At 34.9% G+C, this 14,526-nt stretch overlaps 1 protein-coding gene across 1 annotated transcript in view; it reads right to left on the bottom strand.

The window, feature by feature from the left end:
* Window positions 1–2,769: 2,769 nt before the first annotated feature.
* The window catches only part of LOC126898178 (cathepsin B-like cysteine proteinase 6), a 14,331-nt gene continuing 2,574 nt past the window's right edge, over window positions 2,770–14,526 (bottom strand). The window contains exons 3-6 of the mRNA XM_050672119.1: window positions 11,921–12,107; window positions 11,723–11,842; window positions 3,329–3,573; window positions 2,770–2,829 (exon numbers count right to left, since the gene is read on the bottom strand). Coding sequence (XP_050528076.1) covers window positions 2,770–2,829; window positions 3,329–3,573; window positions 11,723–11,842; window positions 11,921–12,107 — 612 coding nt within the window. The remainder of the gene's footprint in view (window positions 2,830–3,328; window positions 3,574–11,722; window positions 11,843–11,920; window positions 12,108–14,526) is intronic.

The raw sequence follows: 14,526 nt of genomic DNA on the forward strand, positions 1-14,526 counted from the left end.
CAACGAGTCATCGGACTCAATGGTGCGATTTGACCACCGTACACGAACATAATGACTTAGGTGCCAATAGTACCGGAAACAACTACTATGAATGTTGTAGGTCAATTTGCAAGGGATGAGTGAGTGATGATAAGCTACAAGGAACTTGACCGGGCTACACACGTAACTTTTGAACAGTAAAATGCAGTAAAAATTATTAAGATTAATTATTTAAATTTAATAAAATAATTTTTAAATTTTATTTATTTATAAAATAAGAATAGATTGTATTCTTTTAGAACAACAATGGACTTTTATATCGAATCAAATTGTTTATTTAAATTTCACGCTGAAAAATTGTGTGCGAAAATAAAATTTTAAATTGTATTATTAAAGAATGAAATATAACATGAAAGTATTAACATATATTATAATCTATAAAAATTAATGTGTAGTATTGTTGATTGTACGTTTGTTTTTGAAATTTTGAAAAAAATTTTTATAACACCGTGAGCGTTTAAAAGTTTTATCAAAGACGCTCATTGCCGCCTGCATTTTTCGATTTAAAACCTGAAATTTTTACCATGCCTACCCTAAAACATTCCAAAGGTATCATTTTATAATTTAATAACTAATTTTTACAATTATAATCAATTTTTAGAATATAAAGTATATTTTTTTAACGTTTTGATTGTTTTTTTTAGTTTTTATGCGAAAATAAAAAGGTATTGGTTTTGTGATGCTGTGCGTTTTTTTTTTATATCTGATCATAAAAATTCTCAGCTCTCACTGGACCAATTTTCTATTAATATTTACTCGTTTTTTACAAATTAGTAATAATCTCAAAACTGTGGTTAAAGAAAAAATCTAATTCCATATTTGAAAGGAGTATATATGTATAATGTATATATGTATAATGGATTTAGAAACAAAAATTTGTGTTGATCCATACATTTTTCAAAAAGTTATAGCAATTTAAAGTTGAACATTTAAAATCGAAAATTTTAACACAACAATAGCATTTTTTAAACTTCGGTAGCCGTTTGTACGTAAAAGATAAATCGACGCATCGGAAGAAATTTTTTTTTTTGAATTTATGGTAAGTAACATAAGCTTTAATTCGACATGCGTTTAAAGGACGCAGTATTTTCGGAACATTATCAAAATTTAAGTTGAAAAGTTTATGTTTATAAAAAAGTTACTATTTTGAATCCCTCCCTGTGAACAAGTAAAGGGTCAACATTTCAAAAATATTATATCAAATAAAAGGGAATTACTTGATTTCAATATAAAAAAGTTATGTGTTATTTGTTCATTATTCAAAAAGTAATAGTAGTTTTAAGCAAAAAAAGTGAAAAAAATGTCGAAATTTACCGAATTTAAAAATCGTAATTTTCGGAATGTTTTACATCATTTATGGAGAATGAGGGAAATGTTTAAGGGTAATGTTTTCAACTAGATACGATTTGTGATCTTTTGACGTATCGTTGAGAAAAATCGGTTCTGTGAAAGCTAAGAAAAATTAGCGATAGACACACACAAAAAAAATAATAATAAACACATCATGATAAAATTAATATCTGCTCAGGTTCGCATTTAAGCTAAAAATCGTTTTTTATCGATTTCAGATTTTGTGAGTAATCCAATATTACCGTTTAAGAATTTTATTACTAAAATAAAATTTTCACCAAAGATTAAATTTGTTCTTTTTTCAGTACTTTATTTATATATTTCTAAATATTAATTTTAATTTAGTTAAAGTTATTCTGCTCAAAAAATTTGATATTGAATGTTCCATAAATTGAGCTTAACAATATTTAAAGTTAATGATAAGATAAATTTTTCTATTTAATGTAATAAGAAAATAAAATGTAATTAATCTATTAATTATATTTTATTATATTATCAATACTTATTAATATAATAATAAAAATAATTTGTATTATTTATGAAGAGTAAAATTTATAAATTACCGGATTTTTTTTATATGATAACTAAAATCCACCAAAAAATATCTTAACTCGTTTTTTAACTTAGTAATAACTAATTGGATCGAGTTTTAATTATTATATTATTGCCCCCCATATAAGAAATAGTTCCGGCGCTCCTGATCCAATAGAGTAATATACCAATACTAGTCTCCGCCCCAGACCCAGGGCCCCATGAGCCTTATGCGTAAGCTTCTTTGGGCCATCGTCGTACGTAGGCCACTGTTTCCGGTAGGAGTACCCAGCTACGCCAGCCACGATAACTGTTTTGTAGAAACAATATTACATCAGAATCAGTGTAACAAAAATATATTAAAATAGGAAAATTCAAAAAGAGAACATAGTAAAATGTATTGGGTATAAGATTGACGTTTGCTAAAATTACACAAATTAAAATTCAGAATTAACGTATGATCATAAATGAGTCAAAGTCCATAGTAAAACCCTGCGCGTGGAACTAAAAACAAAAAGGTCATAAAACAGTGAAAATGAACGGATTGAATTAAAAATAAACAAAATCAGTTATAACGTATTTTTAAGACTTTTACATATTTATTACTGTAAGTAGTATTTTTGTTTGGCTATTTATTAAGAAACAACATTGAAGTTATTATTTTTGAATTTCTTGTAAAATTTCCTTTATTTGAGTTTTACTTTCATATTTCTAAGTTAAGCAAAAAAAAAGTTATGAGACAACTTCTTCTTCTTCGCCTTAATCCCAATTACTTGCGGTCGGGCACCCTTATTCTAAACTTCCACTTGATACGATCTCCTACATCCTCTACACTCACATCAGCGGTCCTTATATCGCATTCAATAACATCCATCCATCTCTTCTTTGGTCTTCCTCTACATCTTTTTCCTTCAATATAGTTCTCAATATTTCAATTATAACATCTATTTAAACACCAAGACTTACATAGAAATTATTACTATTTCTATTGAAATGATTTATTACGGTACAATTACAAAAAATATAATAAGTGATTTTAACGAAATTTTGGGCTTTTTATTTTTAAATTTACGTTAATAGTAATTATATAAGTTCTTATATACAGGATGTTCAGTAAGTCAGGAAACGGGTTTCTATTGTTCTCATTGTTTGTAACAATGTATATCAATTTAAAGAAAATCATTTTTTAAATCTTCATAAATTTTTTATTTATTATATTTATATTTGTCTAAATTTCCAAAATTAAGATGTGTCAGTTAGATATGTTTCACTTATATATATTTATTAATATAATCTCTATACATATAGATTTTAATAAGGTATTTGATTATATTCATTTTATTATTAATGTATATAAAGTAATTGAATTTTACGCATATAATTGAAAATAAAAAAATAGTAGTTCTACGAGTTGTATAACTGTAATATGGGTACATGAAGCTATGCTAGTGAATATTGGCCCTATAATAGCGTATCCAAATTCTACATTGTCTGTACCGTCTCTTGGGATCCAAAAAGTGCCCTTCATTCCCCATGAAGTATTACCAAAAGAGTTCATCAGTAACCAATAGTCTTTACTCTTCCATGTTCCCCAACCAATAAGTTTAGCAGCATGATCACCTTCAAATACTCCTGTCTTGTGAACATAAATGCCTAATAAATCGGGAATAATGAATAATTTAGAACTCTGTTTTTACAAATTAATTTTTATTAGAACAAAATTCCATCCAAATATTTTACATATTAAGAGTTTCAAATAATTAAAAAACTATAAAAAGAAATACAATTAGGTATGCCCTGTAATAATTTAATTCAACTAGTAAGCATTTTAACATTTTGATGCTACTCATACCTATAAAATTTATAGGTAAATACTAAATAAGTCTAATTATATTTAATATAATTAGACTTATTTAGTATTTGCTAAAAATAGGATTTGAAACCCAACTTATATTTTTTAAGTATTAATATACATTTTTTTTTAAGTAATCATATTATCATATATAATTTATATGTCATTTCCATTGACTTTTATTTAAATAACCATTATTATCGATTTATATCAGCATTTGGAAGTGGTATCGCTCACGTAGACTTATCTTTTTTATAGAACAGATGTTTGTTTTTTATGACATTTTTAGCTTCGATGCGAAGCTGAGAAGGTATTAATTTTACTATGATGTGCTTTTTTTTTGTGTCTGTTACCACTTTTTCTCAGCTCTCACCGAACCGATTTCTTTCAACGATACGTCAAAAGATCAAAAATCGTATCTAGTCAAAGACAACACTTTTTTTTTTTGCTTCATNAGCCACGTGCCCGTGCTCCAGGCACCTGTAGCACCTCGGACCCTTTTTTTTTTTTACTCCGACCGGCGCAACTGTGGACCGCCCTGGAACTACCGTGAGGTATTACTTCAGGGCGGCCCACGCCGTCTCTAAAACTCACACCACCACGTTGTGAATCAGCCCGAAATTAATCAAGAGCTGATTTACAACGTGTTGTGGCCTCCTCCGTTGAAAACGAAGGGGCAAAAATAACTCACATAAACATAAAACATATAAACACTAGTACCTAAGGCGCCGGCCTAAATCAGCGCCTTAGGTCCTCCTGTACCGGGCGGCGCGGCTGCCTCTGTCTCAGGCGTTCAGCTTCCTCCTTCTTTTTCAAGATGGATTCGGCGAACACCTGGACGAGCCTCCACGCCTCCCGGCTCCTCAACATCAGGTCCACCATGGACCCGACTCGGAACGTGGACCCTAGTCGAGACTCCAAAGAGTCCCGTTCCTGGGCCCACGCCTCGCACCGGAAGAGGGTGTGCAAAGCGCTATCAGCCTCTCCCGGGCGATCCGAACAGTGGTCGCACGTCGGCGCGGCTGCTTTACGAATACGGTGTAAGTACTCGTTAAAGCAGCCGTGGCCGGACATCACTTGGGTGAGACGATAAGTCATCTCACCGTGGGTCCGGTCCACCCACCTGTTCAGCCGATCGCGTCCTATGAGGGACCTGGTCCACTCGCCTCTCGTTTCCTCCGAGAGGCGAGTCCGCCACCGGAACATGGTCATCCGCCTGAGCGCTAGCCGGTCCTCGGGTTCGAGGGACCGGTTTCGCTCTCGGCGGAGCTCATGCCCGGCGGCGCGTTCCTCGGCGAGCAGGTCGGCGGGCGGCAGTGACGACAGGATACCCGCCGCCACTCCGGACACCGTTCGGTACGCCGAAACAGTCCGGATCGCGGCCCGCCTCTGCACCCTGAGCAGGGCTTCACGGTTTTTGGACGAATACTCAAGAGTATCCGCCCAAACCGGGGACCCGTACAGGAGGACCGAGTGTACGACGCTGACTAAAAGTCTGCGCCGCATCTCTCTCGGCCCTCCCAGATTGGGCATGATTCCCGCCAGGCAATTCATGACTTTCTGGGCCCGTTGGGCCGCACGAGTAATGTGCGGCCCGAACTTTAGACGTTTGTCTATGACGAGGCCCAGATAAGTCATGGAGTCCTTAAGCGGGATCTCCACCCCCAGCACGGCGAGCCGTGGAGGAGTGAACTTGTACCTGCCCGTGAACAAGACCGCTTCGGTCTTGTCCAGGGCGAGGCTAAGTCCACTCCCCTCCTGTTGGATCCAGGCGGAGACTGCTCTGAGCGCGCAATTTGCCCGGGATCCAGCCTCCTCGGACGAGGCGCCTTCCGCCACCACCAGCGTGTCGTCCGCGTAGCAGACGACACTCACGTGCGGTGGTAGCGGAACGCGTAACAGGTCGGATTCTCGGGCCCGCGGCGCTCTCGTAAGAGATGACCCGATCGCTAAAGTACGACCGGATCATCCGCCCGAGGTAAGGAGGCACCCGAAACTCGTCCAGCGCTCCGAGGATGTGTGACCATCGCACGGAGTTGAACGCGTTTCGGATGTCCAGGCTCACCGCCAACCCGAAGCCCTGCTCAGTTTTGGCCCTGAGGGCCAAGTCCCTGAAGAGGGAGGCCGCATCGTCCGTCGACCTCCCCCTCCTGAAACCATACTGGCCCTCGGCCAGTCCGCCGACGTCGGCCAGGTGGGCTTCGATCCGGGTGACGAGCAGCCGCTCGAGGATTTTCCCCAAGTCGTCCAACATGCAAAGCGGTCGGTACGACGAGGGGAGACCCTCGGGCTTGTCACCCTTTCTCAGAAGCACCAGCCTGGCCTTTTTCCACTTCGTGGGGAATTCACCCTCCGAGAGGCAGCGGTTCGCGACGGCGCGTATCCAGTCCGGGGCGAGGTCGTTTACCAACCCCCACACCCGGTTTGGAATCGCGTCAGGGCCGGGAGCTGTGTTCCGGCCCCGTACGCGCGCCACCGCGTCGGCCACCTCCTGGGTGGTGAATTCCTCCACCGACACGTCGTCCCCGAACGCAGGGGGAGGCAGAGGCGGGTGTGTCGGAAAGAGCGTGTCTACCGCCCTTTCCAGCACTTCCGCCTCCAGCTGACCGGAAGCCGGTGAACCGCGGAGCTTCCGCATAACGACCCGGTAGGGTTTCCCCCACGGGTCGTGGTCCACCGACTTCACGAGTTCGGCCCAGCACTTCGCTTTGGCCCGCCTGATGGCGAGCTTCAGCTCTTTGCGGGCCGACCTCAGCGCCTCCCTCGGGTCCGGGGATTCCGGGTCCCGCGGCCAACGGTTGGAGCGCGTCATAGTCCTCCTGACCCTGACGCACTCCTCACGCCTGACCGCCACCTCGGCGTTCCACCAGTGGACTGGCGGTCCGCGAGTCGACGGCGGTCGTTTGGCCGGGAGGGCGAAGTCGCAAGCTGCGACCACCCTCCGGTCCAACTCTTCCGCCGCTTCGCTCGCGGAGACGCGCCGGTCCGGTACCGCGGGCGCCGACCATTGAGCGAGCAGTAAGCCCGTCTCAAAAGCGTCGACGTCCGTGGCCGGTCCGACTCGCCAGCCCACTCGCCCACCGCGAGACGGCACGCGGGGCACGGCTCGAGGGGGACGGCCGCCATCGCCGCACTCGTACACGATGTACCGGTGGTCGCTGAGGTTTTCCCTGTACGGGAGAACCGACCAGCCGGTCACGTGCGGGTGCAGCGACGGAGACACCAGCGTGACGTCCACCACCGAGCTCGAGGAGTGACCCTCGAACGTCGGGGTGGATCCCCTGTTGGCCGATACCAGCCCGAGGGCCGACATCAGGTCCAACAGTTCTTCGCCACGCTGATTCGTGTCCGCCGACCCCCAGACCGGGGAGTGAGCGTTGAAGTCCCCGGCCACGAGCTCCCCGCGGCCGTCGCGCGGCCGCCCGAGCCTCCTCGCCCGTAGGCAGGAGGACACGGACTCGAGGAGTCCGGCGATCGGCAAGCTGGGCGGCGCGTAGCAGCTCAAGACGTCCATGCCGTCTATCCTCGCCACTACGTAACCGTCGCCCGACTCGATGTCCGCGACCGTCAGGCCGCGGTCCATCACACCGATCGCCGCTCTGCCGGACCGGTCCAATAACCAGCCGGCAGAGTCCCGGACCGATCCGGCATGCGGGTCCGAGACGATGCACACGTCGGTGCCCATCTCGTACGCCGCCCGCCGGACGAAGACAACACCTTCAAAAATTTAAAAAAATTTCCCTCGTTTCCCATAATTGAGGAAATATCCAAAAAAATTATAAATTTATAAAATCGCTAATTTTCGAAAAATTTTTAATTTTTTTTACTTAAAATTGCCGTAACTTTTTCAAAAATGAACATATCAATATAATTTTTTTTTTTATAGATACTTGATATCTTTACCTATTATTTGGTATATTTTTTTGTAAATCTGACACTTAACCTGCCCACAGGGGGGGATTTAAAATGACAACTTTTTCACAAAAAAAATCTGATGTGTTATGCGATAAGAAAATTTCATTGCGACTGAAAGGTGAGTTATATAAAACTGTAGTGAGTCCAGCTATGATATATGGTTAAGAGTATTGAATGGTTGACAAGAGAGTAGAGATGAGAAGGAGTGTAGTAGAGATGAGAATGCTTAGATGGACAAAAGGAGTGACTAGAGAAGACAGGATAAGGAACGAACATATAAGAGGGAGTATAAGTGTAGCGTCAATCGTAGATATGAGAAAAAATAGACTAGATGGTGTTATGAAGTATTGCAAAAGTCGTGCTGAACCAAAACATAGCTAACCATTTGATTTGTGCATATTCGGGTCAAATATTTTAATAACAATTAGTCGTAGTTTCGTCGCCGTACTATTAATTGTATAGATTATTATTACGCTTATTTTACAATTTATCTATGTCAATTACAATAAACCGCTAATAAATATTAAATACTGAATTTGTTTCTTAAATCCTTCCCGCTAAGTTTAATAACTAAAAAATAACACTTTAGGTTAATTACGTTCAACAATAGTATTAATGACGACTCGACATCGTTCGCCAACAACTCACACACGGTATGACTAACCCAATCTGTGGTAGCGGAACAAACCAAGATCACAACAATGGTTTGGTCGTGTTATCAGGAGAGAGGAATCAGAACCCGTAAGAACAGTTATGAAAATTAATGTTAAAGGAAAAATAGGTAGAGGATCACCAAAAAAGAGATGGAGGATGTTACTGGATACCAAACGAGGACAGCTGATGTGAGCGTAAATGAAGTGGGAAATCGTGTCAAGTGAAAGTTTCGGATAAGGGTAACCAACCCCAAGAAGTAGAGATTAAAGTGAGGAAAAATAATAAAAAGATATAAAAGTGTCAGTGTTTCCAGTTGAGTTACACTAGATGACATTCTTTAGTTTAAAATTTTTTAATTCTTATAAAATAACGTTATGATGATTTTATATTTTAAAAGTTAAATTTTTACAATCGTATTGCGAGACAGTGGTACCGTGGCTTAGTTGGATCAAGTATAATGATATCTGACAGTGATTAAAATCACTATAAAAAAAAAACGCTTCGATGCAAATCTTTAGATAGTGTTTAATTTTAAAAAATTGGTGGATTATTCCAAAAGCTACATGATCTGCTAGTTCATTATTAATATCCTAATTAAGATAAAGTATGTCGAATGAAAAAGGGATTATTAAAAAATATTATTTCTTATAAAAAAATAATGTTGATCCATACACTTTTAAATATGTCATAGCATTATAAAGTTAAAAATGTAAAAAATAAAATCGAGAATTTTCACATAATAATAGCATTTGGTAGCCATTTTCACCGTGAAGACAAAATAAAGTCCGAAATTTTTTTTTCCCATAATAAAGTAGATTACATTAGCTTTAATTTAATATATATATAAAAGTGTCAGACTTTCCGGAACACTTTCAAAATTTAAGTTGAAAAAGTCAATTTTTTGTGAAAAAGTTGTCATTTTGAATCCCCCCCTGTAGGCAGGTAAAAAGTCAGATTTATAAAAAAAATATACCAAATGATAGGTAAAGACATCATGCATCTACAAAAAAAAGAATTATATTGATCCATACATCTTTCGAGAAGTTATAGCATTATAAAGTTAAAAATATAAAAAAGAATTTTTTTACAAAAATCGTATTTTTTTTATTAAGTTTAATGTCTGTTTTCACCATGAAGCAAAATAAAGTCCAAAATTTTTTTTTTTTAATATTAAAGTATATTACATAAGCTTTAATTTAAGATATATAAAAAAGTGTCAGTATTTCCGGAACACTTTCAAAAGTTAATTTTTTGTGAAAAAGTTGTCATTTTAAATCCCCCCCTGTGGACAGTTAAAGGATCAGATATAAAAAATATATATACCAAATGATAGGTAAAGATATCATGCATCTATAAAAAAAAAGATATATTGATCCATACATCTTTCAAAAAGTTATAGCATTATAAAGTTAAAAATATAAAAAAGAATTTTTTTACAAAAATCGTATTTTTTTTATTAAGTTTAATGTCTGTTTTCACCATGAAGATAAAATAAAGTCCGAAATTTTTTTTTACCATTATAAAGTATATTACATTAGCTTTAATTTAAGATATATATAAAAGTGTCAGACCTTCCGGAACACTTTCAAAAGTTACGTTGAAAAAGTTCTACTTTCTATATGCATTTTTATGTTTTGAATCCCCCCTGTATTTAGGGAAATGGTCCGATTTAAAAAAACAGTATGTCGAATGAAAGATCTATATAAATACTACTTCTCATAAAAAAATTGTAATGATTCATACATTTTTCAAAAAGTTATAGCATAATAAAGTTAAAAATGGAAAATACAAAATCGAAAATTTTCACACAAAAATAGCATTCGGTAGCCATTTTCACCATGAAGATAAAATAAAGTCCGAAATTTTTTTTTTCCATAATAAAGTATATTACATTAGCTTTAATTTAAGATATATATAAAAGTGTCAGACTTTCCGGAACACTTTCAAAATTTAAGTTGAAAAAGTTCTACTTTCTACATGCATTTTTTAGATTTGAACCCCCCTCGTATATAGGGAAATGGTCCGATTTAAAAAAACAGTATGTCAAATGAAAGATATATATGAATACTACTCCTCATAAAAAAATTGTACTGATCCATACATTTTTCAAAAAGTTATAGCATAATAAAGTTAAAAATGTAAAATACAAAATCGAAAATTTTCACACAAAAATAGCATTCGGTAGCCATTTTCACCGTGAAGATAAAATAAAGTCCGAAATTTTTTTTTTGCATAATAAAGTACATTACATTAGCTTTAATTTAAGATATATATAAAAGTGTCAGACTTTCCGGAACACTTTCAAAATTTAAGTTGAAAAAGTAAATTTTTTGTGAAAAAGTTGTCATTTTAAATCCCCCCCTGTGGGCAGGTAAAGGGTCAGATATAAAAAAAATATATACCAAATGATAGGTAAAGACATCATGCATCTATAAAAAAAAAATTATATTGATCCATACATCTTTCAAAAAGTTATAGCATTATAAAGTTAAAAATATAAAAAAGAATTTTTTTACAAAAATCGTATTTTTTTTATAAACTTTGATGTCTGTTTTCACCATGAAGATAAAATAAAGTCCGAAAATTTTTTTTACCATAATAAAGTATATTACATTAGCTTTAATTTAAGATATATATAAAAGTGTCAGACCTTCCGGAACATTTTCAAAAGTTAAGTTGAAAAAGTTGCCATTTTAAATCCCCCCTTGTGGGCAGGTTAAAGGTTAAATTTATAAAAAAAATATACCAAATGAAAGGTAATGATATTATGCATCTATATAAAATAGAATTATATTGATATGTTCATTTTTGAAAAAGTTATGGCAGTTTTAAGTAAAAAAAATTGAAAAAATTGAAAAAATTAGCGATTTTTAAATTCGTAATTTTTTTGGAGGTTTCCCCCATTTACGGGGAACGAGGGAATTTTTTTCAATTTTGAAGGGTAATGTCTTCGACTAGATACAATTTGTGATCTTTTGACGTATCATTGAAAGAAATCGGTTCGGTGAGAGCTGAGAAAAAGTGGTAACAGACACAAAAAAAAAAAAAAAACACATCTTAGTAAAACCAATACCTTTTCAGCTTTGCATCGAAGCTAATATTATTTCTCATAAAAAAAATTGTGTTGATCCATTTACTTTTATCAGTCTGAAATTTTGTATAGCTCATTTTCATGAGTATCAAAATAAATTTAAATAGTCTCTTTGGTAAAATAAAAAAAGTAGATTTTTAACGCCACCTCTATTATGTATATTATTATATTTAAATAAGTTAAATCAATCTGTTTAATATGTATTCATTTGAGCTAACGCTTGTTTTGTTTAATAAAAAAAAAATGAAAAATATTATAATTTATAGTTCTAGTTAAATGTATTTGCCTACCATTTGTATAGTATCTGAAATCTTCGTAAAGATGCATTGACACTTGAAGTGGGCCGTGAGTCATTAAAGCTTCCATAATACCGAATTGGTCTTTTCTAGGCCATAATTCGTAGTTACGAACTAAATGAATAAGATTATAAAATTGTTACTTCTAAAAATAAAAATATTTATCAAACTGGACTCATTAGAGTATTTAACCAACACGACATTTTTCGAAGTTAATGATATAAGATGTATTACTAAAATTGCTTGATCGTTGAGAACCATCCATACACGTGCCAGGACATTCTGGTAGAGCCGAATTAACAGTCGCCCATTCTCCACCATGTCCTGAAGATCCATATTTACTAGGTCGAGCAGGGGGCATTTTGTATGGAAAACAACTCTAAAGTTTAAAAACATGTTAAAAATATAAAATAAAAATATTGTCAATGTTTAAATTTAAAACCGGAAATGTATAAGTAATAAAATAAGTTAAATATAATATATCAAATCAATATTAAAAACTTATACATTTTTTAATATAACTCTATCATAATTCAAGAAAAATATGGGATGTTCCAAAATAAAATAATTTGTTTTAATAAAAAATAAAAAAACCCAGCACAATGGTGACGTGGCATAGTAGGATCAAGTATAATGATACCTGACAGTGATTAAAATCACTATATTAAAAGATGCTTCGATGCAAATCTGTAAATAGTGTTTAATTTTAAAAAATTGGTGGATTATTCTAAAAGCTACTTAATCTCCTATTTTCTTATTTATATATATCCTGATTACAAGTTTTATGATTTATAAGTGTAATATAAAAATAAATAAATATATTTATTTATATATAAAGAGGGCCATAAATATTATTTCTCATAAAAAATTTGTATTGATCTATACACTTTTCAATAAGTTATAGTATTATAAAGTTAAAGATGTAAAATATGACATCAAAATGAAATCAAACAACAGCAGACGAAATTATAGGTGAAACTAGGGACGGAATATTTCTTAATATCAATATATTATAGAATACTATAGGATATAACTATATGAAATATAATCTGGATATTTCATTTGTAGCATCTATTTTATTTTGTAACTCTTGGTGTTTTACAAGAATTATATAGAAATGATTATTAAGATTTCTAATTAGATGATTTAATGAAATACAAGTAGCTAGGATAAAGGTAAGAAAAAAGAAGAAGACTAAGAAGTTTTTTATATAATATTCATAAACAGTTTTTATATTTTAATATTTTTTACAATGTAGTAGTAAGATTAATTATATCAAATAAATTATATAAACAATTAGTATTGTATTCTCTCAAAGCTTCTTCAAGGTTGGATGGGTAGTCTATGATGTTGTCATGTTTTGTCTTATACAGTGATGTAATTAGGGTTTCGTTTTGGAGGAATGAATATAACAAAAATGTTCACTTCTACTTCCTAACGGAAAAAATTGTATCTATAACATAGAGTTTTATGCCATATTTTTGTCATGGGTGAATATGACACCCCTATTTATCCATAATTATTTTAGTGGTGGTATTATGGAAAATATAATGTTATATATTCGATTGTTAGTCATTTTTTGCAGAGTTTGTGGGTTAGTTATTTCTATCTGTTGAATAGGTAGGCATAGGTTAGGAGGATGTGTTCCTATTCTTCCATGGGTTGTTAAGTATTTATTATACTGGAATGTGTTGATAAATATAGAGTCAATAGAGTATATAGCTTGATTGTTTAAGAAGTTCAGAGTTTCATTACCTATGAAATTGATGAGAGATAAATGCTATGATTTTTTCACTATGATGTTCAAAATTTGAATACTAATTTCATTTATTAGTTATTGCGATTGTAGTGATTTTAGATCACTAAATGAGTTGTTCATAACAAATACTTTTTAGAAAAAGGTCGATTTTTCATGTAATATCGTTTTTTATAAGTAGAGATCGGAATTATATTCTTTAACATATTTTTTTTGAGCGTATGTAGACATGCGGGGGTTCGAAATCTTTATAAATCGGGAAACAAAGATATCAATAGCAAAAGTTTTTTTTGTATATTTGAGAATATTTTAAGTTAAAAGAATATTTTGCTTAAAAAAGAATATTTGAGAATATTTCGATTAATTTTATGGAATTTGGATTTTTTTTGTTGCTTTGACCAAAATTATACATAATATTATACTAAATAAATTTAGTCTGTTATTTTTTAGAAAACTATGTGTAGACTTATGATTAAAATGCTTTACAAGTCATGTAAAGTAGAAATGAATTAGAAAAACATTATAAAAATAACTCTAAATATTCGTTTATCATTATAAATGATAATCATTATTATCGTGTTCCTAGAAGAGGTAGGTACAAAGATTATTGTACAACATAAATGATGTAAGTGTGTGGTTGAATTAATTGACATTCAATCTGTCTATCGTTCTTTGTCGCTCGTCGTGTATACGCAGTATTATCATACCGAGTGTAGTTTCATTTCTTTTAGTTGTTTGTTTTTAATTACTTATTTTCCAAAATGCCGAAAACCCCATCAAGCAAATTAAAAAATTTAATTGCTCAGTGGATACTACCACTAAATAAAGATAATGTAAACTTTAAAATTGATGGGACGACTCTTTTTTGTCAACTGTGTGACAAACACATACCATGCATTAAAAAGTCTCAAATAATCCAACATGTGAACACATCATCACACCAAGAAGCTTTAAAGCGTAAGTCTAATAATCCAAAACAATTGTTTTTATCAGAATCTACATCTAAAAAAAATGTAAATGAATTCTATGAAGACCTATGTTT

The sequence above is a fragment of the Daktulosphaira vitifoliae genome, unplaced genomic scaffold (genome assembly GCF_025091365.1).
Source record: "Daktulosphaira vitifoliae isolate Bord-2020 unplaced genomic scaffold, ASM2509136v1 Scaffold_2, whole genome shotgun sequence".
In the NCBI taxonomy this organism is placed as follows: domain Eukaryota; kingdom Metazoa; phylum Arthropoda; class Insecta; order Hemiptera; family Phylloxeridae; genus Daktulosphaira; species Daktulosphaira vitifoliae.